The following is a 15,978-nucleotide window of genomic DNA, read 5'->3' as shown; positions in this document are numbered from 1 at the left end:
AGCTGACTAATATCCATGAGGATGTGGGTTGGATCCCTGGCTTTGATCAGTGAGTTAAGGATCTGGCGTTGCCATGAACTGTGGTATAGGTCACAGACATGGCTCAGATCCCATGATGCTGTGGCTGTAGAGTAGGCTCCAGTTACAGCTCCCTAGCCCAGGAATTTCATTATGCCACCGGTAGGGCTGTAAAAAGAGGGGGGAAAAAGAGAGACACAGAGAGAGAGAAGGAGAAGGACAAAGCAAGGAAAAACTGTAACCACATCCACACTATTCAAAATAGAGAGGTCTTGAAGTTCAGGTTAAGGATCCAGGGTTGTCACTGCCATTGTTAGATCCCTGGCCCAGGAATTTCTACAGGCCGAGGTTGCAGCTAAAAAAAAAACAAAAACAGGAATTCCTGCTGTGGCACAGCAAGGTCAGCATCGTCCCTGCAGCAGATTGGGCTGCAGTCAGATTCATTTCTGCTGCACCTCGATGGGAACTCTTAATTTCTCCCTTTATGATTATAAAATATCCTTATCCTTGGTCATATTATTTGCTTACTCTATTTTGAAACCCACTCTATTTTGGTTTTGGTGTTTTTCTTTTTGGCTTCTGGGAGGCGTATGGAAGTTCCTGGGTCAGGGATCACATCTGAGCCTCAGCTGCAACCCACCCTGAGGCTGTGGAAATGCTGACTCCTTAACTCGTTGGGCTGGGCTGGAAGTTGAACCAATGCCCCGTCTCTCACACAGACCTAGTCTCTCACACAGGCCTCTAATTCCCTGTGAATTCCTAAAAGATAAGAGCCCCAGGAATATCCTTTGTTCTATGGAGGTGATTGTGGGTCTGTGGGTGGGCTCCAGGATGGCTCTTAAATGGGGGCTTGGTTTTCAGAAGGACTAAGCCACGGGAAGAGATCAAGATGGTAGAGTGGGAGTTCCCATCGCAGCTCGGTGGTTAATGAACCCGACTAGTATCCATGAGGATGTGGGTTCGATCCCTGGCCTTGCTCAGTGGGTTAAGGATCTGGCGTTGCCGTGAGCTGTGGTGTAGGTTGCAGACACAGCTCGGATCCTGCGTTGCTGTGGCTGTGGCTCAGGCTGGCAGCTACAGCTCCAATTGGACCCCTAGCCTGGGAACATCCATGTGCCGTGGTTGCAGTGCTAAAAAGACAAAAGACAAAAGACAAAAAAAAAAAAAGGTGGTGGACTGGAAGGACATGGATCTCACTGCCTCCCACAAACACATCACAAACACATCTTGAGGAGTTCCTTTCGTGGCTCAGTGGTTAATGAATCTGACCAGGAACCATGAGGTTTCAGGTTCGGTCCCTGCCCTTGCTCAGTGGGTTAACGATCCGGTGTTGCGGTGAGCTGTGGTGTAGGTTGCAGATTTGGCTCAGATCCCGCGTTGCTGTGGCTCTGGCGTAGGCCGGTGGCTACAGCTCCGATTCGACCCCAGCCTGGGAACCTCCATGCCTCAGGAGAGGCCCAAGAAATGGCAAAAAGACAAAAAAAAAAAAGTTAAACAAACAAAAAAACACATCTTGAGTTCCCGAAGCTGCTCAATGGGTGGAGAACCTCACATAGCAACCACGAGGATGTGGGTTTGATCTCTGGCCTCAATCAGTAGGTTAAGGATCCAGAGTTGCCGCAAGCTGTGGTATGGGTCGCAGATGCGGCTTGGATCCAGCGTTGCTGTGTGACTGTGGTGTAGGCTGGCAGCTGTAGCTCTGTTTCGACCCCTAGCCTGGGAACTTCTATGTGCTGCAGGTGAGGCACTATAAAAAATTTTTTTGTAATTAAAAAAAAATCTACATGGGGAACAATTCTCACAGAACACCTGCTGAATGCTGGCAGAAGATTTCATACAATCAAAGCTGTAAGAGGGAGTTTCCTGGTGGCCTAGTGGTTGAGGATCTGGTGGTGGAATGTGTTCAGTCGCAGGGCTGAAAACTTCTGCATGCCTCTGGCACTGCTAAAAAAAACAAAAAACAAACAAACAAAAACAACAACAACAAGGAAAAATCATCACATAAACTAGGGAGATGAAAGGGGAAAAAAAAAAAAAAAGGAATCTATAGGATCAGGTTCCCACACCTTGGCAAGCCGTTTCACTGGCTGGGAGACCAGCTGGGAGATTAGGGACCTTCCCAGGCTCAGAGCTAAATCCCAGGCTCAGAGCTAAACTGCAGCGGGCGGAACAGAGACAGGTATTGAGGGTCCTGGCCACCCCACTGCACCCCAACCTGAGCTGGACGTCTGTGGTGCATGCAGGGGCTGGGTGCTGAGACTCAGGCTTCTGCGGACAGACCTAAGGAGGACTGGGGTTGGCTGCGCTGAGATAACCCAAAGACGCTGGAGTCACAAATGGGGGTGGTCTGGGCCACAAATGGGGGTGGGCTGAAGGCGGATCCTTCTCCACCACAGCAGCCCCCTAGGTAAGGCAGGTGGGAAGGGAGGGGCGTATTCGCAGCTGCCCAGGCTCCGCCTCGAGGAGCTTGGGATCTGGCAAGACCAGCCCACACTGGGGGGCTCCGGGACTGGGGGGCTGACATCTGATCCCTGTCCGCAGGACGCCGTGGCGAGGGCGGATTGACCGCTCTGGTGGCTTCAAAACCTCAGCGCCTGCGGGACCTCCCAGAGGATCACAGGCGTACTGGTGGCTGGGGCAGGTCCAGGTGAGCAGTGCACATACGGAGGTGGAGGTGAGGCTAGAGTTTGGGTTGATTCCGGAGCCCTGGCGTTGGGGCCACGTGCACGACTAGGTGGGTCCGGGTGCCTGAGATCCGAGGATCTGCACCAGGGCTTCGTGAGCATGGCACCCGATGTACATCCAGGCCAACAGCCTCCATTCCCATGGTGGCGGTGGGGCCAGGGACATTGCCAACACTTCGTGAGCGTGCACAAGTGACCAGCAAGGCCACGGAGCACACTTACCCTTGGGCAGCTCCTGGGCAGGAACAAGGCTCCAGTCCTGCCTTCTTCCTACTGCAGCTCAGAACCAGGTGTGGGGGCTTCTACTCCAACAGCTGCCAAGCAGGCACAGCCCCCCAAAGGGCTGTGACAACCACAGAGCAAAGAGGATGTCCTGCTCAACATACAGTGCAGCTTCTGGTCACCATGCCACCAATCACGTCCCCTATAAAAGGGGACAACAGCAAACAATGGGGCAAGACACGGCCCTCATATCCAAATACTAGACGTACGCAGTCTACACAGCAATGCTCCCACATAAAAACAGCATTCGAGTCCACAGTAGATAAAAGGGAACCCTCCTGAACTGTTGGTAGAAATGTAAATTCTTGCAGCCACTATGGAGAACAGTGTGGAGGTACCATCAAATACTAAAAATAGAGTTACTATATGATCCAGCAGTCCCACTCCTGGGGATATATATCTGGGAGAAAACTCTAATTCGAAGAGATACATGCACCCCAATATTCATTGCAGAACTACTTACAACAGCCAAGAGGTGGAAGCAACCTCAATGTCCATGGACAGATGAATGGATAAAGAAGATGTGGTACATATATACGATGGAATACTACTCAGCCATAAAAAAGAATGAAATACCGCCATTTTCGGCAACATGGATGGACTTCGAGGTTATCATATCAAGTGAAGTAAATCAGCAAGAGAAAGACAAATATATGATATCACTTACATGTGGAATCTTAAAAACGATACAAATGAACCTAGTTACAAAACAGACACAGACTCAAAGACATAGAAAATAAATTCAGGAAACTGGCATGTTATAAAATTCTAAAAACACATGGGAGTTCCTGTCATGGCTCTGTGGTTAACGAATCCGACTAGGAACCATGAGGTTTTGGGTTCGATCCCTGGGTGAAAGATCAGTGGGTTAAGGATCCGGTGTTGCCGTGAGCTGTGGTGTAGGTCGCAGATGAGGCTCGGATCCCCCGTTGCTGTGGCTGTGGTGTAGACCAGCAGCTGTAGCTCCGATTCGACCCCTAGCCTGGGAACCTCCATATGCCACAGGTGCAGCCCTAGAAAAGACAAAAAGACAAAAAAAAAAATCTAAAAAAAAACAAAAATAAAACAACCGAAATAAGATTTCAAAACAAAAACAAAAACAAAAAACCCCTCATTCTTACCAAAGGGAAAGAGGACAGGAGGGATATATTAGGGGTTTGGGAATAGCAGATGCATATTACTGTACATACAATTGATCGCCAACAAGCTCAAGGTCCTATTGCACAGCCCTGGGAATGATATTCAATGTCTTAAAGTATAACAGAAAAGGATCTAAAAAAGAATGATCTATAATAGATACAATATATAACTCAGTGTAACTGAATTCTAACACAATATTGCAAAGCAATACTTCAATTAAAAAAAAAAAAAAAAGACCAGGGATTCCCATTGTGGCTCAGTGGTTAACAAATCCAACTAGGAACCATGAGGTAGATTGCTGGTTTGATCCCTGGCCTTGCTCAGTGGGTTAAGGATCTGGCGTTGCCATAAGCTGTGGTGTGGGTCCCAGACATGGTACAGATCCCGAATTGCTGTGGCTGTGGTGTAGGCCGGCAGCTGCAGCTCCGATTGGACCCCAGCCTGGGAACCTCCATAAGCCGAGGGTGTGGCCCTAAAAAGACATAAGATCCCCCCCCCCAAAAAAAAGACCACGATTGGAAGCTTTGAACTTTCAACCCTACCCCTCATTTTTCAGAGATAGAGGAGTTGGGCAAGAAATTGATCAGGCCGACCTGAAGAAGCCACATCAAATCCCAACACCGTTTGGTTCAGAAAGCTCCAAATGGGGAGGGTGACACACCCCAACCCTGGACTTGCCACTGGCATCTGAAGTGTGCTGGGTGGGAAGTCTTGTGGGATCTCATGCTATCTCCGTGAAGACGGGGCCAGAATTGAGTTGAATTGTAGGACACACAGCTGGGGGTGCCCGGAATTGCTTGTATCGGGGAAAGCCCCCCCCCACATCGGTCACCGACATTCTCAAAACTCCTCTGAGTGAGCATGGCTGTAGTGTGAGCATAAAGGAGACACAGAGGAAAGCAGCACAGGAAGATCTGAATTATTCCTTCCGCAGGAAGAAGACAACTGAGGTTTTTTGGTTTGGGTTTTGGGTTTACAAGAATAGTCGCCAATGAGAGGCTTTTGCACCATCTTCACAGAGCACACAGTACCTCCCCAAGACAAACCAGAGTCCTGGCCATCAAACGAGTCATCATAAATTTGAAAAACACAAGTTATACAAATTATTTCTGAGGGAGTTCCCTTGTGGCAAGGTGGGTTAAGGATCCAACATTATCACAGCAGCGGCTCTGATTACTGTTGTGGTGAGTGAGTTCCATCCCTGGCCTAGGAGTGAATGTACACATTCCATGGGTGTGGCCAAAACAACAACAAAACAAAACAAACCAAAAAAAAAAGAAAAACACAAAATACTTCTATGACCACAATGGGATTAAAATAAACATCAATAACAGAAAAATCTCCTGAAAATCAAATACTTGGAAAATGATGATTGACCTGTAACTAATCCTGGGGAAAAGAAGAAATGAGAAATTAGAATGTATTCTGAATTGAATGAAAATAAAAACAGAACGGGTTAACATTTTTAATCTGCCACTAGAGAAGGACAATTTTTTTTCTTTTTTGATCTTTTTAGGGCCACACCCGAGGCATATGGAGGTTCCCAGGTTGGGGGTCTAATCAGAGCTGCAGCTGCCAGCCTACACCACAGGCACAGCAACAAGGGCCCTGTTGCAAACTACATCACAGCTCATGGCAACAGCGGATCCTTAACCCACTGGGCGAGGCCAGGGATCGAACTCTGGTCTTTATGGATACCAGTTGAGTTCACTACCACTGAGCCACAATGGGAACTCCTAGAGAAGGAGACGTTTTTGAAAAAGCACCCATGGAAAAAAAATTATCTTGGCCACACCCATGACATATAGATGTTCCCCGGGCTAGGGATGGAATCTGAGCCACAGCTGTGACCTACATTGGATCCTTAACCTGCTATGCCACAGCAGGAACTCCAGAAAATATTTTCAACATCACAAGCAAGGGTGAGACTTCAGTATTTCCTGTTTCCTCCACGAGGACCCAGTCTGCCTTCAGGGTTCACAGAAAAAGAAGGGTCTCTAACATATCCTGGTGCCATTCATTAGGAACTTATTGTTTGTGCAAACTGGCAACTGGGGACACAATTTTTCAGAAACATTCTCAAATCACCAAGCATGCACTGCCCTTGCACTGCAGCTGAATTAGTGCTGCAGTACAAGGAGAGGGTGTGACAGAATGACAAACACTTCCCAGAGACTGGCTGTCTCCTTCCCACCCGACTCTCTAATGTCACACTAAGCCATGGTCCCACTCTCTAACGTCACACTAAGCCATGGTCCCACTCTCTAACGTCACACTAAGCCATGGTCCCACTCTCTAATGTCATACTAAGCCATGGTCCCACTCTCTAACGTCACACTAAGCCATGGTCCCAGTAGCAGGAAGGACCCACGTTGAGTATTTGCCTATTTCAGTCTGAGGCAGAGTCTGTATATGAAAGAGGTTTATGCGGAGTTGGGGAGCAGAAGAAATGAGGGTTTCTCTGGACTGGAAACTATTCCAGTGGCAAAGACACAGAGGCAGGAGGAATAATTCCTGAGAAAGGAGCTGAGTGTGTGGAGATAACTACAGGCCCTAAACGCCACACAGTAAACAAGCAGTCCCTGACTGCTGCTCAGATAATTTATGGAATATGCTCACTGATGGTGGTTGTTAAAGTTCTATCCGTGGAGCATCTTATCTGATGTTAAATGTATCTACGGTTCTAATTCTGATTTTCCTGACATAAGAGCCTTGACACTGTTTTCAGTATAACAGATGGGTTGGGAGTTCCCATTGTGGCTCAGCAGTTAAGGAATCTGACTAGTATCTCTAAGGACAAGGGTTCGATCCCTGGCCTTGCTCAGTGGGTTAAGGATCTGGCATTGTCCTGAGCTGTGGTGTAGGTTGCAGATGTGGCTCAGATCCCGTGTTGCTGTGGCTCTGGCGTAGGCCGGCGGCTACAGCTCCAATTAGACCCCTAGCCTGGGAATCTCCATATGCTGAAGGTGCGGCCCTAAAAAGACCGGGGGGGGGGGGGAAGATGAGTTTCCATAAAACCTCCAGGCACATGATTCTTTTCTGTTTGGCTGAGCCTGTGCTGCGGAAGTCCCCGGGCCAGGGATGGAACTCAAGCTACAGTAGCACCCGGAGCCACAACTGTCACAACAGCAGATACTTAACTGGCTAACCACCAGGGAACTCCCTCTAATCAAGGTAAGATAATAGCCTAATTATGTGGGAAAAAATATCTTTGTGAAAATGGGTTAAAAATGTGGCTTTGGGGAGTTCCTGTTGTGGTGCAGTGGTTAAAGAATCTGACTAGGAACCATGAGGTTGCGGGTTTGATCCCTGGCCTCGCTCACTGGGTTAAGGATCTGGCGTTGCCATGAGTTGTGGTGTAGGTCGCATACAAGGCTCGGATCCCGAATTGCTGTGGCTGTGGTGTAGGCCAACAGCTATGGCTCCGATTAGCCCCCTAGCCTGGAAATCTCCATATGCCACGGGAGTGGCCCTAGTAAAAGGCAAAAAGACAAAAAAAAAAATGTGGCTTTTGCTCTAAGGGATACTGGATGAACTTAATGGAGACATCAATTAGATGAACACTGATGATCCATTGACTATGGTAAGAATAATTTCCCTCTTTTATTTTTTTGTCTTTTTAGGGCCACACCCACAGCATATGGAGGTTCCCAGGCTAGGGGTCGAATTGGAGCTACAGCTGCCAGTCTACACCACAGTCATAGCCACGCAAAATCCGAGCCATATCTGCAACCTACCCCACAGCTCATGGCAATGCTGGCTCCTTAACCCACTGAGGGAGGCCAGGGATCAAACCCACAACCACATGGTTCCTAGTCGGATTCATTTCCGCTGGGCCACGATGGGAACTCCTGGTTGAAAATATTTTGGTGGGGGCTGACGGAAATATTCTAAAAGTAGTTTGTGTGTGAATGGTGTCACAATTTTGTAAATCTGGAGTTCCCGTTGTGGCTCAGTGGTTAATGAATCTGACTAGGAGCCATGAGGTCGTGGGTTCGATCCTTAGCCTTGCTCAGCCAGTTAAGGATCTGGCGTTGCCATAAGCTGTGATGTAAGTCGCAGAAGTGGCTCAGATCCCGGGTTGCTGTGGCTTTGGCTAGGCTGGTGGCTACAGCTCCGATTGGCTAGGCTGGTGGCTACAGCTCCGATTGGACCCCTAGCCTGGGTACCTCTGTATGCCGAGGGAGCGGCCCTAGAAAAGGCAAAACAAACAAACAAACAAAAATTTCATAAGTCTACTGCAAACCACTGAACTCTATATTTTAAATGAAATAATGTAATAGTATGTAAATTATCTCAATTTGTTCATTGTTGTAAATTCAGTATTACCCTAGACAAATCTATTTCAATTTATTTATATACATTTCTTCAAAGCATTTAGATGCAACCTTATGTGTCTTTTGAGGTTCCCCCTCCCCCCACAGGGCAGTAATAGCAGCATGCAGAAGCTCCTGGGTCAGGGATCAGACTCAGCCATAACCAGAGCCACAGCAGTGAAAATGCCTAATCCTTAACCCACTGTTCCAAATGGGAACTCAATTTTTGAGTCTTAAAAAAAGTTATTACATTATTTATAATAGTTTTCTCTTAGTAATCCCCCATTAATAATTTACTGATAATATTTCTAATCATTTATCTGAACCTTAAAAGTATTATCTCTAATAAAATTCTCATCTCTTTCTCATATTTTTGCTTAATATCTTATCTAGCTGCAATATTGTGCAATCATTTTAGAAGCTGGTATCACTTTACATTTGTTCCTGGAAAAAAGGTCTTTTTTTTTTTTTTTCTTTTGGCTCTTTAGGGCTGCACCCATTACCACTGAGCCACAACGGAAACTCCGGAAATGTATCTTTTTTTATCCCTCATAATGGGGACCATTCTTTCCTCAGTAAATACAACTCCACCTCTCTTGTAGAATTATGTCATGATCACTGTACCTACATCTTATTTAAATATTCATTCATTGGTAATACTGGCCTGTGAAATAAAACCGTAGACATGCTAGGGGTTCCCACCATGGCTGAGTGGTATCGAACCCAACTAGCATCCATGAGGATGGGGTTCAATCCCTGGCCTCCCACAGTGGGTTACGGCTCTCATGTTGCATGAGCTGTGGTGTGGGCTGCAGACATGGCTTGGATCTGGCATTGCTGTGGCTGTGGTGTAGGCCAGCAGGTGCAGCTCCGATTCAACCCCTAGCCTGGGAGAATCCATATGCCGTGGGTGTGGCCCTAAAAAGCAAACCAAACAAACAAAAAACTGTAGGCATGCTTTGCAAATACTGGGAATTTGGTTCCAGAGTACCCCAATAAATTAAATATGGCGTTAAGTGGGTGACATGAAATTATGTTCACAGTGCACATGAAAGTTATGTTTACACCATTCTGTAGACTATAAAGTTTGCAATGTCTTTCGTTTATTTGTTTTAGGGTCATGCCCACAGCATATGAAGGTTCTCAGTCTAGGGGTTCAATTGGAGCTACAGTTGCCGGCCTACACCAGCGACATCAGATCCAAGCTGCATCTGCAACTTCCCACCACAGCTCACGGCAACGCCAAATCCTTAACCCACTGAGCGAGGCCAGGGATGGAACCTGCAACCTCATAGTTCCTAGTTGGATTCGTCTCCGCTGCACCACAATAGGAACACCAGCATTACATCTCTTAAAAAGTACATTAGGAGTTCCCTGGTGACTCAGTGGGTTAAGGACCTGACACTGTCACTGCTGTGGTGTGAGCTAGATCCCTGGCCTGGGAACTTCTGCATGCCATGGGCATGAAGCCCTGCCTGCCCCCCTCAAAAAAAAACCCACCAAAAAACAAAACCCCCCCTCCTGTTCATTAAATTAAAGCTACATTGTTGCTGTTCTTTCTAAGGAGGCAGAAGGTTGCAAAGACCCTGAGGGGTCCTACCTGAGCAGCCTGTGATTTTGGTGGGCAAAGAGCTGGAGAATGGTTTACCTTTTGGCTAAAATACCCAGAGACGTCACCCTGAACTTGGTGCTTTACCTGAAGGGTGGCATCGGGGAGCCTCCCCTCGGCAGCTCACCCAGAAATACAACTGGGACGAGATGAGCTGCCCCGCGTGTTATTCTGCCCCGTGCCCTGGTTCTGTCAACTGCCCCATGAAGAACGGTGCCCACTGCCCCTGAGAAAAACATTAACAGTGCCCACACCAACCACCTGCACCCCAAGAAAAACATCAACGAAGGCCCATCCACGGCCTCCCCCACCAGCAGGGCGCCCTCCGGCACAAACGCAACTTTCCCTTTGACACCGAGCAGCAAACAAATAAAACAGCGTTGTATCACCAAGACCACAGGTTACAGGAGCTCCTGCTGTGGCACAATGGGAACAGCGGGTTCAGCGGCCAGCCTGGCACCGTGGAGTAAGGATCCGGCTTAGGATCAGCTTAGGTTGCAACTGTGGCTCAGCTCTGATCTCTGGCCGGGGAGCTCCATATGCCTCAAGGTGGCCAAAAAAGAAGAAGAGAAAAAAAAAAAAAAAAAAGATCATCGGCCACAGACAACATGACAAATATAATAAAGTTTGAAACATATAGAGAATTACCAAAATGTGACACAGAGACATGAACAGACCAAATGCTGTTGGAAATATGGTGCCAAGCACGCGCTTCGAACCTTCCCTCTAAAAAATGCACCACCTGGGAGTTCCTGTCGTGGCGCAGCAGCAGCGAATCAGACTAGGAACCATGAGGTTGCGGGTTCGATCCCTGGCCTCGCTCCAGTGGGTTAAGAAGCCAACGCTGACGTGAGCTGTGGTGTAGGTCGAAGACTCGGCTTGGATTCCACGTTGCTGTGGCTCTGGCGTAGGCAGGTGGCTACAGCTCTGATTCAACCCCTAGCCTGGGAACCTCCATATGCTGCTGCGGGAGCGGTCCTAAAAATCAAAAAAAAAAAAAAAGGAAAAAAAAAGTGCAATAAAACAGGTATGCTTGTGCTGACTTGATAGGAAGTTACCATGACCAGAATCAGTGAAAAAGTGATTCAATTTTATTAATTAAAACAGGACACCTATTTTACTTCAGAATAAAACCACGGTGAAATGTGACAACAGCTACATGTGAATCATACACATACATACCCTTCTGATTCTTTTGATTAATTTTTCCTCTCAACGATAACTGCCCTCCCTTCAATTTCCAAGAATAAGACTCATTTTTCATTAAACACAGGTAGATGAGTTCCCCTTATGGCTCAGCTATAATGAACCCAATTAGTATCTATGAGAATGTGGGTTCCATCCCTGGCCTTGCTCAGTGGGCTAAGGATCCGGCGCTGCGTGAGCTGTGATGTAGGTCGCAGATGCAGCTCAGATCCCGCGTTGCTGCGGCTGTGGTGTAGGCCGGCAGCTGCAGCTCTAATGCAACCCCCTAGCCTGGGAACCTCCATGTGCCCTAAAAAGACAAAATAACAAGGACAAAACCCTATAGAAACATACAACAGCTACTCTCATTCATGGGAAAAAGTGACCAGCTTTACCTGAGCATTGTTTCCACTGCATAATCAGTGCCTGGGAACCTCTCACTCTGCTCGTGGGAAAAACGGGGCTCCCTGATGCCCATCCTGCTCCGTTCACCGTCAGCCGGGAGAGGATTCTGTCCTGTAACCCGCAGCAGCCTGTCTACGGAAGAGCGCCCGGAGCCCGACAAGCAGGATGAGTCGTGTCACGGTTTTGCCTGGGGTTTTCTCTAAGGCAAATGCACGTGCTGTTGAACCAGAAAACCCAGGGCCCCGCTCTGTCCAGGGAACGTGGATGCGAGGGAACCCCACCTAATGCTGTCAGGTGTATTATCCTGCGGATTCCTGCCCAGGGACAACCCTGAAAGGCCTGAAGCAAAGGCATAAGAGCCACAGACTTCAAAATATTGACATAACGTCACGTCGACGTTGTCAACACTTGATGAAAATGTCAACAACCCTCACTGCATCCGAAACGCGGCTCTCCAACGTTAATTCTCTACGTTTCACAGCTTCCATCTTCAGGTACCAACCTTGGCACACACACTGCTTTGTGTGGCTTCTCAAACATGTACACTGAAGAGTCTAGTTCCTTGCAAGGACTGGGTAAAGCCTCTGCCCCCGCAATTGTATGGTTTCAAACGAAATGCCCACGTTACCGAATATTTGAACCTCAGGTAGAAGGTTTTGCTACACTCCTTGCGTTTGGAAGGTATTATTTCAGGACCTTCCCATCTTGGAATCATTGGGTAAAATCTTTGCCACGCACACTGCATTCTGATGGTTTTTCTTCCAGGACGTATACTCTGGTGTCCAGGGGTGAGTGTGCAATACTTTGAAATTGCCATGTTCACTCAATTTGTAAGCATGGAGCATTTGGTGAAGGCTTCGTTTAAGGCACAAGAGAAGAGCGTTGCCACCTTCGGCACCTCTGTCATACTCTGTCCTGTGGGGATAGTCTGATGATTTGTGAGATGTGAGCCCTGAGTAAAGGTTCTTCCCACGCGTGGCCTGTGTGAGGTCATCTGCAGAGTGAATTCTTTGGTGAATGACTTTCTGGTCTGAAAGCCTGGTCATATGAAATACATGCACCTGATTTCTCTCAAGCGTAACTTCTCCAATAACGCGTGGATGGGGACACCTGCTAAAACCCTTGCTCTATTAAAATCTCTCCCAATAGGGATGACCTGACAGTAAGTTAGGCTTGAAAGTACACTGACGAATTCCCCAGACTCCTGATACTTGTGAGGTTTCTCTCCAGTTGGAATTTCTTGGTGGATCGTGAAGGCATGAATTTTGACTTAAGACCCCTGAGACAGGCACGAGGTTGCTCCGGTTTCTGTCGAGCAGGGGCTCCGCGGTTGGACGTAAGGCTCTGCCACACTTAAGATATTCACACCCGTTCTCCCCACTATGAATGGCCCGTGGATTTAAAGTGTCCGTGTTTACTGACGTCCTTGCCAAACAGGTCACATCAGCATGACGTCCCCTGTGTACCCATTACCTGAAGAGGGTAGAAATCTGACTGAAGGCGTTTCCACACGCAACCCTTCGGAAGGAAAGGTTTCTGCACAGCATGGATTTTCCACTGAGTTTCAAGCCGAGACTCTTCACTGAAGACTTGACCACGCTCGCGACATCGTTAAGGTTTCTTTTGGGTGTGAATCCTCTGATGCTTTGCAAGGGTTGGGTTCTGACTAAAGACCTTGCCGCACTCGTGACATTTGTAAGGTTTCTCTCCAGTGTGAACCCTCTGATGCACCCTAAGATGTGAATTCTGGGTAAACACCTTGCCGCAGACATTGCATGTATACGGTCTCTCTTGAGTGTGAATTCTCTGATGCCCGGCAAGGTGTGAACGGCGACGGAACACGCTGCCACACACATCACACTTGTAAGGTTTTGCTCCTGTGTGGATCATCTGATGTCGGCTGAAGGCGGACTTATCATTAAAGGTTTTGCCACAGGCACTACATTCATAAGGCTTCTCTCCAGTGTGAATTCTCTGGTGTCTGGCAAGATAGGAATTTTGACTGAAGACTCTGCCGCACACATCGCATTTATACAGTTTCTCTTCCGTGTGGATTAGCTGATGGCGACTGAGTTTCGATCTGTAATTAAAGGTCTTGCCACACTCATGGCATCGGTAGGGCTTCTCGCCGGTGTGATTTCTCTGATGAACGGCAAGGTCTGACTTTCGACGATAGATTCTGCCACAGATATCACATTTATGTAATTTCTCACCTGCGTGGGTTGCCTGATGGCGAGCGAGGGTTGCGCGCTGATCAAAGGTTTTGCCACACGCATCACATGTGTAAGGTGTGGCTTGAGCGTGGATGAGCCGATGCCTTGCAAGGGTGCCTTTCTGACAAAAGACTTTGCCGCACTCGTGACATTGATAAGCGTCCTCCTCTCCGGTATGTGTCCTCTGATGAAGTGTAAGAATTGCTTTTTTCCTGAAGACCTTCCCACAGTCGCTGCACCTGTAAGGGGTCTCTCCAGAGTGAAGTCTCTGGTGCTTTGCGAGGTATGCATTTTGACTGAAGACTTTGCCACACACCTCGCATTTATATTCTTTCCCTCCTTTATGAAGGAGCTGGTGTTTCCTGAGGTTTGAACTGTGGTGGAAGCTTTTGCCGCACTCACTGCATCTGTAAGGCTCCTCTCCCGTATGAACTGCCTGGTGACACGCAAGGGATGCTTTCTGACTGAAGAGCTGGCCGCACGCATGGCATGTGTAAGGTTTCTCTCCAGTGTGAGTCCTGTGATGAATGACAAGATTTGATCTGCGACTATAAACGTTGCCGCAGACATCGCATTTATGCAACTTCAGCCCCTGATGGATCATCTGATGGCGCAGGAGGACGGAGCGGTGGTGAAAGGTTTTGCCACACTGGGTACATCTGTAAGGTTTCTCTCCCGTGTGAATCCTCTGGTGACTCGCAAGGGTTCCTTTTCGGCTAAAGACCTTGCCACACGAGTTACACTTGTAGGGCTTCTCGCCCGTGTGAATTCGCCGATGAAGCGCGAGGATTGAATTGCGATTAAAGCCTTTACCGCACACGTCACATGCGTACGGCTTGGCTCCCGTGTGGATTCTCTGATGTCTCCTTCGATTCGAACTGTGATGAAACTTCTTGCCACACACATCACAGGTGTAGGCTTTCTCTGCAGCATGAATTCGCTGATGCATGGCGAGGTATGACTTTCGACGGAAGGCTTTTTTGCACACCTCACATGTATACACGTTCTCGTCTATACGGCTTGTCGGAGGTCCTGTGTTGTGTGCGCCGGGACTCAGGGTTTGGCCACGCACAGGTTTGTAAGCTTTCTCTCCAGTATGATTTCTCAGATGAACTGCAAGATCTGAGTTCAGACGAAAGACTTTGCCGCAAAGTTCACAGTCATGTACTTTCTCTCCTGCAAGGATGATCGGAGATTCAGTGAGGTTTAGGTCCTGATGAAAAGTTTCACTCCCCCGATTATATCTGTGCGGGCTTTCCCTGTGTTCACGATGGTCTTGCGTCAGTATGGAAGGAGGCGGAAAATCACTCCCATTTGTGTTAGGGATGTTGGCTTGGATGACAGGAGACACTGTTTGAGGTGGTGAAAATGATGCACGACTACGGAGACTCGTGTCAGCTTGAAGAATTTTCTCTGCACTTTTAAATCCTTGCAGTTCATCCTGAAAGCTTACTGCAAACCTGCTACCAGCAGGACTGATCCCTGCAATACTGGTACCATGTCGATCTCGCTTAGCGGTGAGATTTTCGTGTTGCGTTACAGCCATTCCTTTGTCAGTTCTTTCCTCATCTCTCTGCTGAGCCTCAAGGTCGTATGTGCTTCCCTGGATTTCCCTCAGGTAAAAATGTTTGATTTTGTTCCTTTCCTGTCTTTGCAGCTTCACTGTCTGGAATGCTTCTCCTCTATCAGTGTTTACTTTCGGTTGTAATTTCTTAATCACAAGTATAGGAGAGATATCTAGAAGAGATAAACATAAGTGGCCTATTGGGTATAATTCATAATTAATACAGTATGTTAAATACATGACATTACACCAAAACTAACCCTTAGAGCAAACCAAGTTAGTAACGGTCCAATAAAGATCTTGGAATTTATTTTTCATTTTTTTTTTTTTTTGGAGTTCCCGTCGTGGCTCAGTGGTTAACGAATCCGACTAGGAACCATGAGGTTGCAGGTTCGATCCCTGGCCTTACTCAATGGCTTAAGGATCTGGCGCTGCCTTGAGCGGTGGTGTGGGTCACAGATGCAACTCGGATCCCTCGTTGCTATGGCTGTGGCATAGGCTGGAGGCTACAGCTCCAACTGGACCCCTAGCCTGGGAACCTCCATATGCTGCAAATGAGGCC

General features: G+C 47.8%; 1 protein-coding gene across 4 annotated transcripts in view; it reads right to left on the bottom strand.

The window, feature by feature from the left end:
• Positions 1 to 1,808: 1,808 nt before the first annotated feature.
• LOC125132679 (zinc finger protein 616-like) overlaps positions 1,809 to 15,978 on the bottom strand; it is a 43,609-nt gene continuing 29,439 nt past the window's right edge. For 2 of the 4 annotated variants that reach the window (XM_047790253.1, XM_047790252.1), the window contains one exon: positions 11,516 to 15,589. In XM_047790253.1, coding sequence (XP_047646209.1) covers positions 13,251 to 15,589 — 2,339 coding nt within the window. In that variant the 3' untranslated portion in view covers positions 11,516 to 13,250. Of the gene's footprint in view, positions 1,963 to 2,924; positions 3,127 to 11,515; positions 15,590 to 15,978 lie in introns of those variants that run through there. The other 2 variants (XR_007136302.1, XR_007136303.1) reach the window with 2 other exon arrangements.

The sequence above is a fragment of the Phacochoerus africanus genome, chromosome 8 (genome assembly GCF_016906955.1).
Source record: "Phacochoerus africanus isolate WHEZ1 chromosome 8, ROS_Pafr_v1, whole genome shotgun sequence".
NCBI lineage: Eukaryota > Metazoa > Chordata > Mammalia > Artiodactyla > Suidae > Phacochoerus > Phacochoerus africanus.
Note: the sequence above shows the minus strand (reverse complement) of the source record. Positions and strands in the feature narration are given on the sequence as shown.